Here is a 13,919-nt window from a genome sequence, read left to right as displayed (position 1 = left end):
TTCATTCCGGAACAACATGGTCCTCTTTTCCTCTTTTCTGCATTTGGAATTTGCCTCCTACTCTTTTATCAAGACAGCACAATCCTATCTTTGAAGTTGTTTCTTTCTCTCTTACCCTCTTTTCTGAGGCAGTCGTAATGCAGGGAATAAGCAACCCAAGCTTAATTCACAAGTGATCTATTGCCTTCTGTTTCCCTCCAAATTCTGCCTGCATTGCCAATCTTTAACCCTCGTTAAAAAATTAATTAAAGTTAATCTTGTCAAAGTTTTTAATAAAGACATATCTAAAAACCTAATGAAAAATGACTTCTTTCTAAATATCGTGGCAGTTCTAAGGCAAGATGTGGTCCCCTACTGTCCACTGAATCACTGAAAAGATTGGAAATTAATCTTCATATTTCTGAAGTAAGTGTTCGGGGAGTCTAACTGGCTCCTTTCCCCCTGAGAGGCTATGTTCTCACGGAATATGGGTTTTGTTCTTCTTCTTTTTTAATTAGCTTGGAAGAATCCTGAAATCTTTCTCCTTTCTCTTCCGACTCCTCCACTCCCCCCCCCCCCCCATCACACACACACACACACACAAGCACCATAGTTAATAAACTCAGAGGAAAGTTTGGAATATTTTAAACTGGCCTGGCATGTGGGGTGGAGAAAGTAAATCCAGCTAGCGTGAGACATAAATTTAGATTGCAAAATATGAATATCGGCCATATTTTGGAAACTGCATGCAAGCTCTGACAAATAATTTGATTCTTTGTGTACTGGTTTTCTTAATTTAGCTTCTGAAGACTTATATCTCATATTCATAGCAAGATAATTATACTCGTGGCAATTAAAAACCATCCAGTTGCTAATGAAAATTACTTAAAAATACAAAGCATGCTACCTACCATAAGTCAGACTCATAGAAAAAAATTAAAGACACAGGATGTAGGAAAAAAAAAAGTTAAACATGAACAGAGAAAAATACAATGACCACATAGTAAGTATATTGGAAGTTCAAGGACTTACTGAAAATCAAGAGTTAGACTTTTCATCCAAGGAGTCTTTTTCTCCCACCAAGTCTCTACGGTTTTCAGTACAACAGCCCAACCCCCACATCCCTTCCCCCCCCCCCCCCCAAGCCAGTGGCTTTTGTCCTGACCTAGAGTAGGGTTTGTGGGGACTGTACCTGAGCCGGGCTGTCTGCAATTTCCGAATTGACAAGAAGAGACTGGAGAATAAAGAGCATGTTCTTACAGGTGAAGAGCAATTTTGCAACTTTTCCAGGAGACACCAAGGAGAAAGCTTTCTTGCTACCAACTGCTGCAGAGTCTGAGCAGAATTCCTCTAGAAAGAAAAAGAAAGTCTTTTTCCCCCCCTGTCTGCCTCTGTCTCTAGTTCTCTTTCTCCTCTCTGTCTCTCTCTCTGTCTCTCTCTCTCTGTCTCTCTCTCTCTCAGATCCAATCTTTTAAGAGCTTCAGCACATTGCTAAGCTAAAGGGAAATTCTCTTTGATAAAGCGGCGTTTCCAGCTTCTGGGTTTTAAAACCTAAATCTATATTCAAATCTGGCTGAAGGTGTGTTCTGGGATTTATGAAAGCCTCTTAAAGGGGTAAATTTACCAAACCGTGACAAAATCATCACAATCTTACTTTAGACATCTGAAGTGGATGAGAATTTTAAAGAGACCCTTGTTTATTTAACACTGTCCATTTCCAACTCGTGGTTTATTGGTCCTGCATTTCTGCGAAGTTATTAGACTAAAGGGCAAAGGAGAAGCGAGAGCGGTCTGCTCCCAGCCGCTGCGAAGGGAAAAGCCCTCCCACGCCCCCACGGCGCCGAAATCTGCCCTCGTCCAACAGAACCCGGGAATTTTCAGGAAGATTCGGCTGCCCCCGCCAACTGGGAGGACAGCGCAAACCTCTGCGGAGGTCTTGCAGGTTTTCCCACAACACTGGACCCTACAGCAAATAGATCTCCCAGTCTAACATGCTTCCCTTACTTCGTGGAGATCACAAGTACGTGTTCTGAGGCTTCTCCACCCCACCCCCCACCCCCCACCCCTACTGTCCCCAAGGCCTCCCTGCGGCCCTTCCCCTTCGCCAGACGCACAACGTCCATTTTTTCTTTTCCTTCTTTGATGCTTTAAACATCATTGCGATCAAACTGGGAGAAACACTGTCTTTTCTCGGGGTGGGAAGGAGGCTCTGGCACAGGGGATCTGGGTGGATTTGGCCCTTCCTTCACCGAAAGTATCGTGACTCTGGCCAAGTGCTCCCAACCAATGGGCGAGACCGCCTAGGGCATTTGTGGCTCTCTCCTCCCTCCCCAGTTAAGGGCCGGGCGGGGGCGGGGGGCAGTCGCCAGGTGTTTCGGTACAGTGGGGGCGGGGTGAGAAAAAAAAAAAAAAAGGTCTATACTCACCCTCCCCCCCCAGCCCGGGACCCCAGAAAGTCGCGACTCCTGGGACCGCGACAGCCAGCGGGTCTCTCCGGACTGGAGCGGGCGCTGAGGGTTCGGGAGTTGCTGGGCAGACCCCGGGCCGCTCGGGGGCTCGTTGGGACGCGGGGGCCCAAAGCTCTAGAGACACCTGCGAGGCTGGCCGCGGCCACCGAGCGCCCAGCCCCAGGCCGAGCCGCAGCCGGAGCCCAGCCGCGCTGCCGAGCGCTCGCTGCCTCGTGCGCACTCCCGTAATTCGTTAATTGCTGTAAATCCCAAGGACGGCCACATTTGATTACACATACAGTATAAGAACCGACAACAAAGCGACGAATTAATTACCAACTTCATTAACATAGGTCCCCAAATTAAAGGCAGCGAGCTGTTTCTTTGGGCCCACTTGCCGTGGTGGTGGTGGTGGTGGTGGTGGTGGTGGTGGTGGTGGAGGAAGGGGGAGGGTGTTTAGAAAGAGATTTTATTTTTCTTCTCCGGCAGTGGGAGTCATGAGGGCAGAGATGTCTTCTGCTCCCCCCACCCACCACCCCTCCACCCTCAGCCGGTCCTCTGGTGCACCCCCCCCCCATTCCCTCCGCCCAATCTGCTTTTCTAGGGACTCAGATGGGTTTGGAAGCTGTCGGGTCCCGCTCTCTGTGCCAGGCATTAAAGTTAGGCTGGGGCTCGCTCCCTGGCTCGGGTCCCCTGGTGCCGCCAGTCTCCCGCCTCCGGGCTCTCGGCCCCCGGCTCGGGCCGCGCGGGCTCTTAGCTCCAGGCCCCGCCGCCGGCCAGTGAGGAGCGTTTGTCTTAACGTGGAGCCGTTTCCAGCGCGGGCCTCCTGCGTTCGCGCCCTCCCCGGGTGCCCGGCCGACCCCTCTTCCTGACCTGGCTCCCGCCGTCTCCCCAAACCGGCCCTGGGGTCAGACGCCCCGGTGGTGTGCCCGGCAGCCTGCCTTGGGCTCCTGCAAACTCTTAAAATCCTGTGCGGGTAACAGGAGCCCGAGGCGCTCGCTTCGGGGACCGGGGAATATCGATAAGGGCGCAACGAGTGGGAGAGACCCTGAGTTTCTGAAAATAGTTTGTGATTGGACTTGTGCATCCGTCTTTCCCTTGCCTACACGCCCAACGCTGGCTCCCAGGCCGCCTTCTTTCCCCCTTTCTGGCCCTCAGCGTGCTCTGACCCTGGTTAAACCGGCGTCGTGGCCGTTTTAGGCTTCAGCCCGACTTGCTCTCTGCGTCTGACCCACACGCTCACCGCCGGCGTTGCAGGCGATAACCCAGCTACTGCTCCACCCTCGCTCTTCTCCAGCATTTACCTAAACATTTTTATCTTTCCATCTTATTGTATGGGTTTCCTTTTTCCCCTTCCCGAAAATCAAAATAAAACAAAAAGGGAGGGGGGGGGGAGAAAGGAAAGGAAGGAAAAGAAGAAAAGGAGAAGAAAGGTAAGGGAGGCCTCCCTGTCCATCATTTTAATTATACAATTAGTTCACATGCTCCGGCCCATAATGTATATTTTAAGCGGAGCCCAGTGTCTTTCAAGAACATTCTGGTAATGTCGGAGGCCTGGATTTGTTGCCCGCTCGTCCCCCCGTGCAGCAGCGGCCTGTTTTCCTCCCCCTGTTGTGTGTTTTTATTATTTTCCCTCTGGCTTAGATGTGTCAATCATTCTCTCCCTGCCATTGGTTGGAGAGTTTGCGTCAAAAAGTTGCCAGAGAGGCGCTTTCTCAGCAAATCTCCCTGAGAGCGGAACCGACCTCAGCTCCAACTCAGCCTCCACTGTTATTAAAAATAAAAATCGCTAGAGCAGCCCTCATCACGTCTACTTTGTATGTATCCCAGAGGGGCCCACGCGTGTTTCGAACTCGAGCTACTTTCCTCATTTTCTATTCTTTAAATTTTTTTTTCGTTGTTTGACTTTTCATGGAGGGTTGAAGACTGCAAGATTTCTAACTCAATACTCTTGATTTCTTTTAGGATAGCGGGCTATTTGGAATTTTGAAGGATAATTAAATTTTTTTCTAACTTCCCATGCGGCCGTAAGGTAAGTGTCCGTCTGTCTTGTCTGCCTGTCTACACCCATGTGTTCCTCTGACTACCATCGCCCCACTACCTCCAATAGACCGACTAAAGCACACTTCTGGGAACGTGGAGTTCTTCTGAAGCATGTTGTATTTTTCTCCCTCGTAAATGTTTTTAGGTGTAGTAACGATCATTGCGAAAAATGTGTGATCTGGAGGTGAGGGCGGGAGTGAGAGGAGGGGAGGCAGCGCGCTCCTGGGGTCGCCGCTTCCGCCAAACGTCGTGGAAACCCTGCGAGGCTAATGTGGGGTGTTCTGGACGGGTTTTGTTTGTGGTTTTGTTTTATGTCAACGCCCATTCTGGGCTTCTCCCTGCTAATTTTGCGTTTTGGCTCTCAGATGTGGCTGGGTCATTTGTACCGATCTCAAGGACATTTTCAGAGTCAGACAAAACGCTGCAGATGTAGCTAGATGGATGGGTAATGATGATGGTGGTGGTGGTGGTGATAAGACAGGCGTCTTCTAGGGCCCGCGTGCCCGTAGCCCGACTCGCTCTCCGATTGCCGGGTGAGGACGGTCGCAGCTCGAGCCCTCGCCTGCCCCTACTGAACGGGAGGGGAAACCCGAGCGGATAACCGAGGAGGCTCGCCGCTCTTTCCGGGGCCCTCTCCCGGAGCCCAGAGCAGCTCCCTGCGATTCGCCCTCCGTCCTCCTTTTCCTTTTTGATCACCACTTGTCTCCTCCCAGAATAACCTGGGAGTGCGGGAACTCCCCCACCGCCGGCTGTCGTGGTCCCAGCCCCGGGTCACCAGGCCGGGCGAGAGCTGTTTGCCCGGGATGGTTACCGGCCCGCGCGGGGCAGCCGTCCGCGGGCATCCGGGGCTGGCCGAAGTGTTGGGGAGTGGCCCCTGCTGCGCCCGAGGCCGCGGCGGGCCGGGGGACAGGAAGCCTCACCTTGGGGCAGGCGGCCCCTCCGCCCTCTGGCCTGGGGGCAGCGCCGGGGCCTGCGTGCGCGCTCGCGCGCTCCCCTCCCAGGCTCGGGGACAGCCGGCTGCCGTGGGGCCGGGCGGGGGTCGAGGGGGTGCACCCCGAGGCCCAGCCCTCCGTTCTCGGTCCACCCAGGGAGAACCATCAGGTCTCCACCAGCAGCCAGCCTCGGCGACGTGTTCCGCCGCCAACTGCAAAGAGGTCTTCCCGCTGATGCGTTCAGGGGCCTCTTGGAATCACGGTCCGACTTCGGAACGCATCTTTCTGAAATCGAAGTCCCCGGTCAGAACTCCCACCGAGCTGGCTTTTTCCTCCGGTGCAGACAGTGGTGGGCTGTGGGGACAGAAGGCCGAGCTGCGTTGGCCCTGGAGTGCTGGGGGACTTGGGGAGGGCACGGGGCAAGTCGGATCCTTGAACACCCCCCACCCCACCCCACCCCACCTCGGTCCTAGAGCTGCGGGTCCGGATTTCTCGCTCCCGCTCACTTCGGGACTTTTTCCAGGCACCAAAAGTTATTAGCACAGGAGGCGAGTTGGAGAGCAAACTCCTCCCCCCAAAGGAAGGTAGACACCCAGACCTCTCCTCTCCGAGCTAACACTGGGGCTTTCTCCTCACCATAATTAATAGTCAAGGCCAACCCTTTTGGCACGTTTCTTCCTCCCTCCCTCGCGGGTGGCAGCGCTGTTCGATTCCCCGAGGCCAGAAACTTTCCCTCGAGTTCGCCCGAGAGGGAGGCCCGCGCCGGCCGCCTCCGCGGTGCCCGCATCTCTCCTCTTTCTTCTCTCCTGCCTTGCGCTCTCTCCCGAGCCACAGGCCAGTCGCCAGTCCGCGTAGTTTTGTTTCTTTTCCATCATGCAGAAAATTAATCAGCCCGGACGAGAAGCAGAGCTGAGCACGGCGGCCTGTAATTAAGGGACGTGTGCCCCTCGGATTATCTCGTTAGTTTATCAAGAAAACATTTATTATAATTAATTCTTGGACGAGGTAATTATTATTGAGCGAGGACACAGCAACTGGTAGATGGGCTCCTTGGAAGGAAAAAAAAAAAAACCAACAAGCGGGGCGGGGGGTGGGGGAGATGCGGGGGAGGTGGGGGGAGAGCGACAGATTGCACGAATTGACCGTTAGATATAAGGCGGCGCGGGCCGGGGCGGGCAGTGGAGCCGGACCCGGGGCGCCAGGACTGCGGGGCTGCCGCGCGGGGACGCCGGACCGAGGCATCGCGCCCGGACTTGCGGCGCCCGCCGGCCGCGGGCACTCGCCGAACCACCGTCACCCGCTCCCGTAGGTAGGAGTTCTCCAGCCGCCACCTCCTGAGCGATCATATGGAAGCTTGTAGCTTTGAAAGGGTCTTTCTGTCCCCCTTCTAGGCTCGGCTTAGAGAGGAAGGGAGAAAGGTGTCCATTTGGGGCTTTGGAAGTTAGATGGAAGGGCCCATGGCCTCTTCTTTGGAGAGTGCATACCTAGGCCGGCTGCTGAGAGTACTTAGTTTTGTTTGGGGGTATGTCTCTTTCTCTTTCAAAGATGCAATCCAGTAGTAAAAGCGAAAAACTGTTTACTCCTAAATTTTAGTGTTATTTGCGTTGGTAAGGGCACAGGAGCTCCAAGAAGGATCTTTGCCTGGTGCTTTCTATCTGCTACTGCCTTTTATGTTGGAATGTGCCACTTTCTGTAACAGACATTTCTAATTGGGTGAGAATTCTACATGTAAAAACAATTGCGTGTGTCTCATGTGTACATCTGCTATGATTTTAGTTTTTTCTACAGTAGTTCAGAACTTTCCAATGTAGTAGGATTGTATTAAGAGAGAACTCCAGCTCAGAGGCTATTTAGACAAATAAAATGACTGTATTTTAAAGCAATATTATTTTCACAGCCTCCAAATAACTGTCTTGAAAAGAGAGTAGAAAATATCAAGTCTTTGTTATAGGATCTACATTAGTTTTGCTGATAAGATAGTACAAATTCCCCCAAAAGGGGTATTTATAAAATTACATTAAATCAGATCTGAGGGTGGAAAAGCATGTTTTTTGTGCTATGAATTTAAAGCAGGAAGAAGTTAGAGTAACTGGGTTCCATTTGTGGACTTTTGTGTCTTGATTTCTAAAGCAATGTAAATATGAAAATCCAATGCTGAAAACTCAGTAGGACCTTTGTCAAAGTAAGAGGCAACTTCTCCTAATCTTGTATCCGCCATTTTGAAGCAATCTCTCATAGTGTCAAAGTTGCAAAGTAGAGATCCTTGCAGGATAAGTGCCATTTTTTAGGCAAATAAAAGCCAGACTTGAAAACTGTCAGCCCATATTAACATCCAGTTTGGATCCCTTTGCTTGGGGCAGTGAGAGACGCTCAGCTGAAGACAGTAAATAACTTTTCTTTTTCCTTCCTTTCTTTTGCTTCCCTGAGCTCTTTTTCTTTATAGGATTGTAGGAAACTTGAAAGGTAGGGAGAAATTCTATTAGTTTCACAACTTTGGGTGTTTGTGTATCTACCTTCCTCAAAACTAAAATGTGCAAAAGGCAGCCGGAATTAACAAGAAACTCTGCTCTAGTTGCTGAGGACCCAAATGTCTGAAAATTTGCCTCCCGCAGGATCTACAGCCTCCACAACACCAAAATCAACATGGAAGCGGCTTGCACTACAAATGCTTACGCTTTCTACTTGCAAATGTGGGGGCCTGTCATTATCTGATTGGTGGGATTCTAACTTCAGAATTCCTAGCAAACCTCATGCCAATCTTTAAGACTTTTTTTTGCAGTATGTTTAAATATTTGATGGGTGTCGATTAAAAGTTAAATACTTGTTTGTTTAGCTTTAGTTCTTTAGACACATAATCAAGGTCCTCCAAAACCTTAATAAATCTGTTACTTACCTCAAAATCTAATTACCCAGACTACTAATTAGGTGAAAATGATTACTGGAAATGACTTCAAATGTGGAGTAATAGCGGTTGAACAGTTTTCTCAAGTTTGTCGATTAGCAAGTTGGTATTTTAGATGTTAAATGCACTGACATTTTAGGTTCACAGCAGTTAAAAGTGGTAAAAAGCTAAGGTAATTAAAATTTGCCTTGGAAAGGCAACAGTCTGGGGAGAGGTAGATTTCTTGAATTGTTTCTTTGTTTCTCACCAATGGGCTTTGTTATCAGCATTATTTATTTAGCCAAAGAGTTCTTTGTCTCTGCAAATGGCCCCAATCAAGTTTTGTTTGAGACAATTAGCTAGTGCCAGCCAATGAGTCCTATGCAAATGTAGGGATAGGAATGCAATGTGTGCATTTGAAGGCGTGGGGTTTTGTTCTTCAGGGAAGGCAGATTGTAATTGCTTTCTTCTGGTACTTTTTTTTTTTTTTTTAACTTTAGGGTGGGGGTGGGGAAGACAGGTTTATCTGGTCTCTCTCCATCCCCTCTAGTTCCAGAGCAGCTGGGGGTGGGGGTGGGGGGTTGGTGGCAAGTCTTTTAAAAGCTTCTACCTTGCATAGCCCAGGCTCTTTTTAAGTTAGTGGTGGAACGTGGAAGAGCTGCCGCCTGCGAAGCAGTAAACCAGCACCTCTGTTTGTTTGTTTGCTTTGTTCATAGTTCAACTGCTCCAAACCCACACACCAAGGACCCTGAATCTGTCCACCCCCAGCAAAGCGAGACCTTCTGGCTGGGTTCCCCCAGTTTGGGCCGATTTTGCGCCTCCAAACAACCTTAGCATGATGTCTTATCTTAAGCAACCGCCTTACGCAGTCAATGGGCTGAGTCTGACCACTTCGGGCATGGACTTGCTGCACCCTTCGGTGGGCTACCCGGGTAAGTGAGCCTCGCGGCACTCCTGCCCCGCCTTTCCCCACTCCCGCCCTGCGGGGATGTGACACCCTTTCCCCCGGAGCACTGGGGCTGATGGTCTTGCTGCCCTACTCCGGCTCCAGGCGAAGCGTCCCCACTGGGTTTTCCTTCTAAGAAGCAGCCCAGAGCCACAGGACGTTTACCGGCCGGAGGGAAGGATAGGGGCCGGAGGGAGGAGGTGGATCCCGCCACACTTGCAGAAACGCCCAGAGCTCTATTCTTAATTGGAGTGAATGGGGGAGCCGCGCTGTGGTGGTGGTGGTGGTGGTGGGGGGGGGGGGGGGTGGAGGAAGGTTACAGCCTCCACCCGTATCTCAAAGCCCAGTTTCTCGGAAGTGTCCTCTTGGAGAAGCTGGGTCTCTCCTAAATTCTCCTCGCCCCGCCTGGGGTTTCCCCTCTGACCTCCAGGCCCTATGCCTCTAATCCCTAGAGGTGTGATTTGCCGTCCGTATGGGTGCTTTCCTTTCCGGTCAAATCTGTTTGTTTTGTTTTGCTTAAAAAAAAAAAAAATCCTTGTAGAAGTTTTAAATACGCCCCCATTTTAAAGATGTAGGAACAAAGGCAGTTGGAGTCCCCAAAACAAGGATCTCGAGTAGGATCGAGATTTCGCCCCCTCAATTCGAACTGCGGGTCCTCTGGGACCCTTTGACTTCGGGGAATGGATTTTTTGTTTGTGTTATGGTCTAGGGGATGGTTTTGAGGGGTGTTTGGGTTTTGGCTTCCTTTTATTTCATTTGTTAGCTACCGAAGGGTCGCTCTGGCTGGAGCGATCTCCGACGTCAGGTGGAGTGGGGGCCTCACCTGGAAGGGACAGTGTGTGTCTTGCGACCCCAGTGTTCGCTGGAGGAGCCGAGGCTGGGAAGGGCGGGTGGGGAGAACCCTGGTAGGCTCTGGGTTGGAGGGCTGGGAGGACGAGGGAAGTGCTGGGAGTGGGGGTTGGGGGAGTCGGAGCACCCGCAGAGACCCCTATGACTGAGAAACTGCTCCCCCACCCTAAAGGGCCCTGGGCTTCTTGTCCCGCAGCCACTCCCCGGAAACAGCGCCGGGAGAGGACGACGTTCACCCGGGCGCAGCTAGACGTGCTGGAAGCTCTATTTGCTAAGACCCGATACCCAGACATCTTCATGCGGGAGGAGGTGGCGCTGAAAATCAACTTGCCTGAGTCCAGGGTGCAGGTAGGGCAGATGTAGATAGAACCAACCTTCCCGACCATGCTGCCCCTCCCCTGAGCACGGTGTATGTTGAGGACCCAGGAGAATCCCACGTCTTAGGACCAAAAGGAAGGCTTGAAACTAAGTGCTCCATTAGAGGCTAGTAAACTCTTCTCCTAAGGCCTCTTCATATGCCTGATAATTCCTTGTACTCCATTTTGTTCCCCCACCCCATCGTATAAGCAAGAGCCTTTCAGCTTAGGTTGTAAGGCAGGACTGGCAATTTAGCTGCAGTTTAAAAAAAAAAAAAAAAAGCACAATTCTAGAGCTCTTGGGTCCCTAGCCAACAGAGGCCCAGTTTGGGCAGATTTCAAGGACAGTTACTTAATATTTTAATACTTCCCTTTCCCCATGTGGAAATCCTACCCCATTTTCATCTCTTTTAGGGGTGAAAGAAGCTTAGCTCCTGGATAGTCCCAATATTTTTACAGGTAAAGAAATGCAGTCAATGACTTGCTCAAGGTCACATGTCAATTGGCTGGTAGAGCCAGGCTATAAAAGCAGCTGGTGCTCTTGCCAAAGAAATTACACAATAAAAGGGTTTTCTTTGACTTATTTGGGATTGAGCAGAATTTGCTAGCTCTGAGCCATTCAGCAGATAAAATATCAATGCAATATCCTCAATGACACCCCTCCTCCCTCTTTAACTAGAAATTAAGCTGGAGTGGGAAAGTGAACTCCCAACTTTTCTGAAATGCAAGCACCATACAGAGTTCTCTGGAAAGAACATTTAGCAACTAAACACACACACACACACACACACACACCTGGGACTCCCCTTCAGCTAGGACGCATCAGTGTGAACTTGAAAACCAGACAAAAGACTTTTCAAGTTTTGGCATCTTTGTGAGGCTTGACCTCAAGTCTTTACTGAAAGAAAATAAATGGCTCTGAATGATTGGTGGTGATATGCTCAGCCTTGGTGGCACAGTTAACATGCCCATATATTGAGCTCATTCAAGAAGACCACTAAGGACTTGTTGCTCAGAAACCAGTTTCAAAAAAGGGTGGTAGTTTCTTTGATAGCCTCCTTCCCCTGACACCCCCCTCCCCCATACGCCAAACACTGCTCCTTCATTGCAGAACATGAACAGGGCTGGTAAAGAGAATCTTCAAAGTTGCAGGCAGAGGCTTAAATTGACAAGCCAGTGAACATAGTACAGGAAACTGAATCTGTGTGATGAGCGGCACTACCACCCGTGCAGCCAGACTCCAGAGTCAGACTTGAGACTAGCAGAGAAGTCTGTCCTCAAGCTCAAAACATACTATATACAAGTCCTTCCACTTAACGTAGAGAAGCTCTCAGCAAATAGTGCCTTTCAGACCTTCTTCTTCAACAAGATCGCTTCTCCTTGGAGCTTTCTTTTGTGAGTCTTTCAAGGAGAGGAAAAAAGGTAGAGTGACTAGCAGTTATTCCCCAAAAGATGGACTGTGCACTTTGAATTTACGCTAGTAATAACAGAATTGTTTTCCCTCACTTCTCTTGTGTTTCCCTCCAAGTGAAATATATTATATTTCACTGTAAGAGTGTTCCACATGCCACTGGGTCTATGTACACATTTTGTATTTGATGTGAAATATGAGAAAGGAAAATGAGAGGGAAATTTTTTAGCCACAGGATTTATTATTCTGGGCTAGGAGTCAAATGCTTTTAGAGAGTCTCCCCACTTTCTTACTATCCCAGGGGTATATATAAAAGCACCATAAAGTAGGTTTTTAGTGGCAAGACAGATTGTCTGCTTAGCTCATCTATAATCTGGGAGCCACTCTTTCCTTATTTATACCATGTTAAAGAAATTTCTTTCCCTTTCAAGGTATGGTTTAAGAATCGGAGAGCTAAGTGCCGCCAACAGCAGCAGCAACAACAGAATGGAGGTCAAAACAAAGTGAGACCTGCCAAAAAGAAGACATCTCCAGCCCGGGAAGTGAGTTCAGAGAGTGGAACAAGTGGCCAATTCACTCCCCCCTCTAGCACCTCAGTCCCAGCCATTTCCAGCAGCAGTGCTCCTGTGTCTATCTGGAGCCCAGCTTCCATCTCCCCACTGTCAGATCCCTTGTCCACCTCCTCCTCCTGCATGCAGAGGTCCTATCCCATGACCTATACTCAGGCTTCAGGTTATAGTCAAGGATATGCTGGCTCAACTTCCTACTTTGGGGGCATGGACTGTGGATCTTATTTGACCCCAATGCATCACCAGCTTCCTGGACCGGGGGCCACACTTAGCCCCATGGGTACCAATGCAGTCACCAGCCATCTCAATCAGTCCCCAGCTTCTCTTTCCACCCAGGGATATGGAGCTTCAAGCTTGGGGTTTAACTCAACCACTGATTGCTTGGATTATAAGGACCAAACTGCCTCCTGGAAGCTTAACTTCAATGCTGACTGCTTGGATTATAAAGATCAGACATCCTCATGGAAATTCCAGGTTTTGTGAAGATCTGTAGAACCTCTTTGTGGGTGATTTTTAAATATACTGGGCTGGACATTCCAGTTTTAGCCAGGCATTGGTTAAAAGAGTTAGATGGGATGATGCTCAGACTCATCTTCCGATCAATGTTCCGGGAGGCATAGAAGGAAAAATGAAGGGCCTTAGAGGGGCCTACCAACCAGCAACCTGAAATGGACAAACCAGTCTACTTAAGAGCCTGTCATAGTTTTAGATCATTGGTTTTCCTGATTTGCAAAGTGATCAAAAGCATTCTAGCCATGTGCAACCAAATACCACCAAAAATAAACAAAACTAAATTGTGAGGAAAAGAGGGAAGGACATAGCCTTCTTAAGCAGAGGTGTTCCAATGTTTTAGCCAATCCGTGGTTGAATCTTAGGAATGAACAGTGTCTCAAGCTCACTCACGTTTCATGACCAACTGGTAGTTGGCACTGAAAAACTTTTCAGGGCTGTGTGAATTGTGCGACTGATTGTCCTAGATGCACTACTTTATTTAAAAAATAATGTTCATAAGGAGTCAATATGTAGTTTAAGAGACAATCAGTGTGTGTCTTATATAAATGGTACATCTGTGGTTTTTAATCTGTGCTAGACTTCAAAACTGTGATCTCCTGTTATTGTATGCAACCTTGAACTCCACCTCTGCAGGGGTTCTTCTGTGATTAAATAGGTTATAATTATAAGCAAATTCAGAGCAACTGAGTACTTATCTAAAAAGATTACCTTTGGCTGGAGGTGAGCTGCACTGAAACTTTACAACAAAAATGTCTCTGGACAAGGAGAGTGAGAGAAGAGAAACAAAAGGACACTAATTCATCTGTAATTTACTGTTGGTAAGCCTAGCAGTAAAGAGACATTGGTCAATTGCTCTGACCCTGATGAATTTATAAACTGAGATCATTGTCGTTTATGCTTGCAGATGTTAACTGGAAAAGTTATATATGCATAAACCTTTTCTTCCTGGATTTGGCAGATATGTATAATTATATTAAAATGGTTCTAGCACAA

General features: G+C 49.1%; 1 protein-coding gene across 1 annotated transcript; it reads left to right on the top strand.

Moving 5' to 3' along the window:
* Nucleotides 1–4,153: 4,153 nt before the first annotated feature.
* OTX2 (orthodenticle homeobox 2) lies at nucleotides 4,154–13,919 on the top strand. The gene is made up of 5 exons (XM_025443626.3): nucleotides 4,154–4,243; nucleotides 4,392–4,458; nucleotides 8,999–9,214; nucleotides 10,274–10,425; nucleotides 12,276–13,919. The coding sequence occupies exons 3-5, from the start codon at nucleotides 9,118–9,120 to the stop codon at nucleotides 12,894–12,896; spliced, it is 870 nt and encodes a 289-aa protein (XP_025299411.1). The 5' UTR covers nucleotides 4,154–4,243; nucleotides 4,392–4,458; nucleotides 8,999–9,117; the 3' UTR covers nucleotides 12,897–13,919.

The sequence above is a fragment of the Canis lupus genome, chromosome 8 (assembly GCF_003254725.2).
Source record: "Canis lupus dingo isolate Sandy chromosome 8, ASM325472v2, whole genome shotgun sequence".
Taxonomy (NCBI): Eukaryota; Metazoa; Chordata; class Mammalia; order Carnivora; family Canidae; genus Canis; species Canis lupus.
This window is presented reverse-complemented; position numbering and strand designations above follow the sequence as displayed.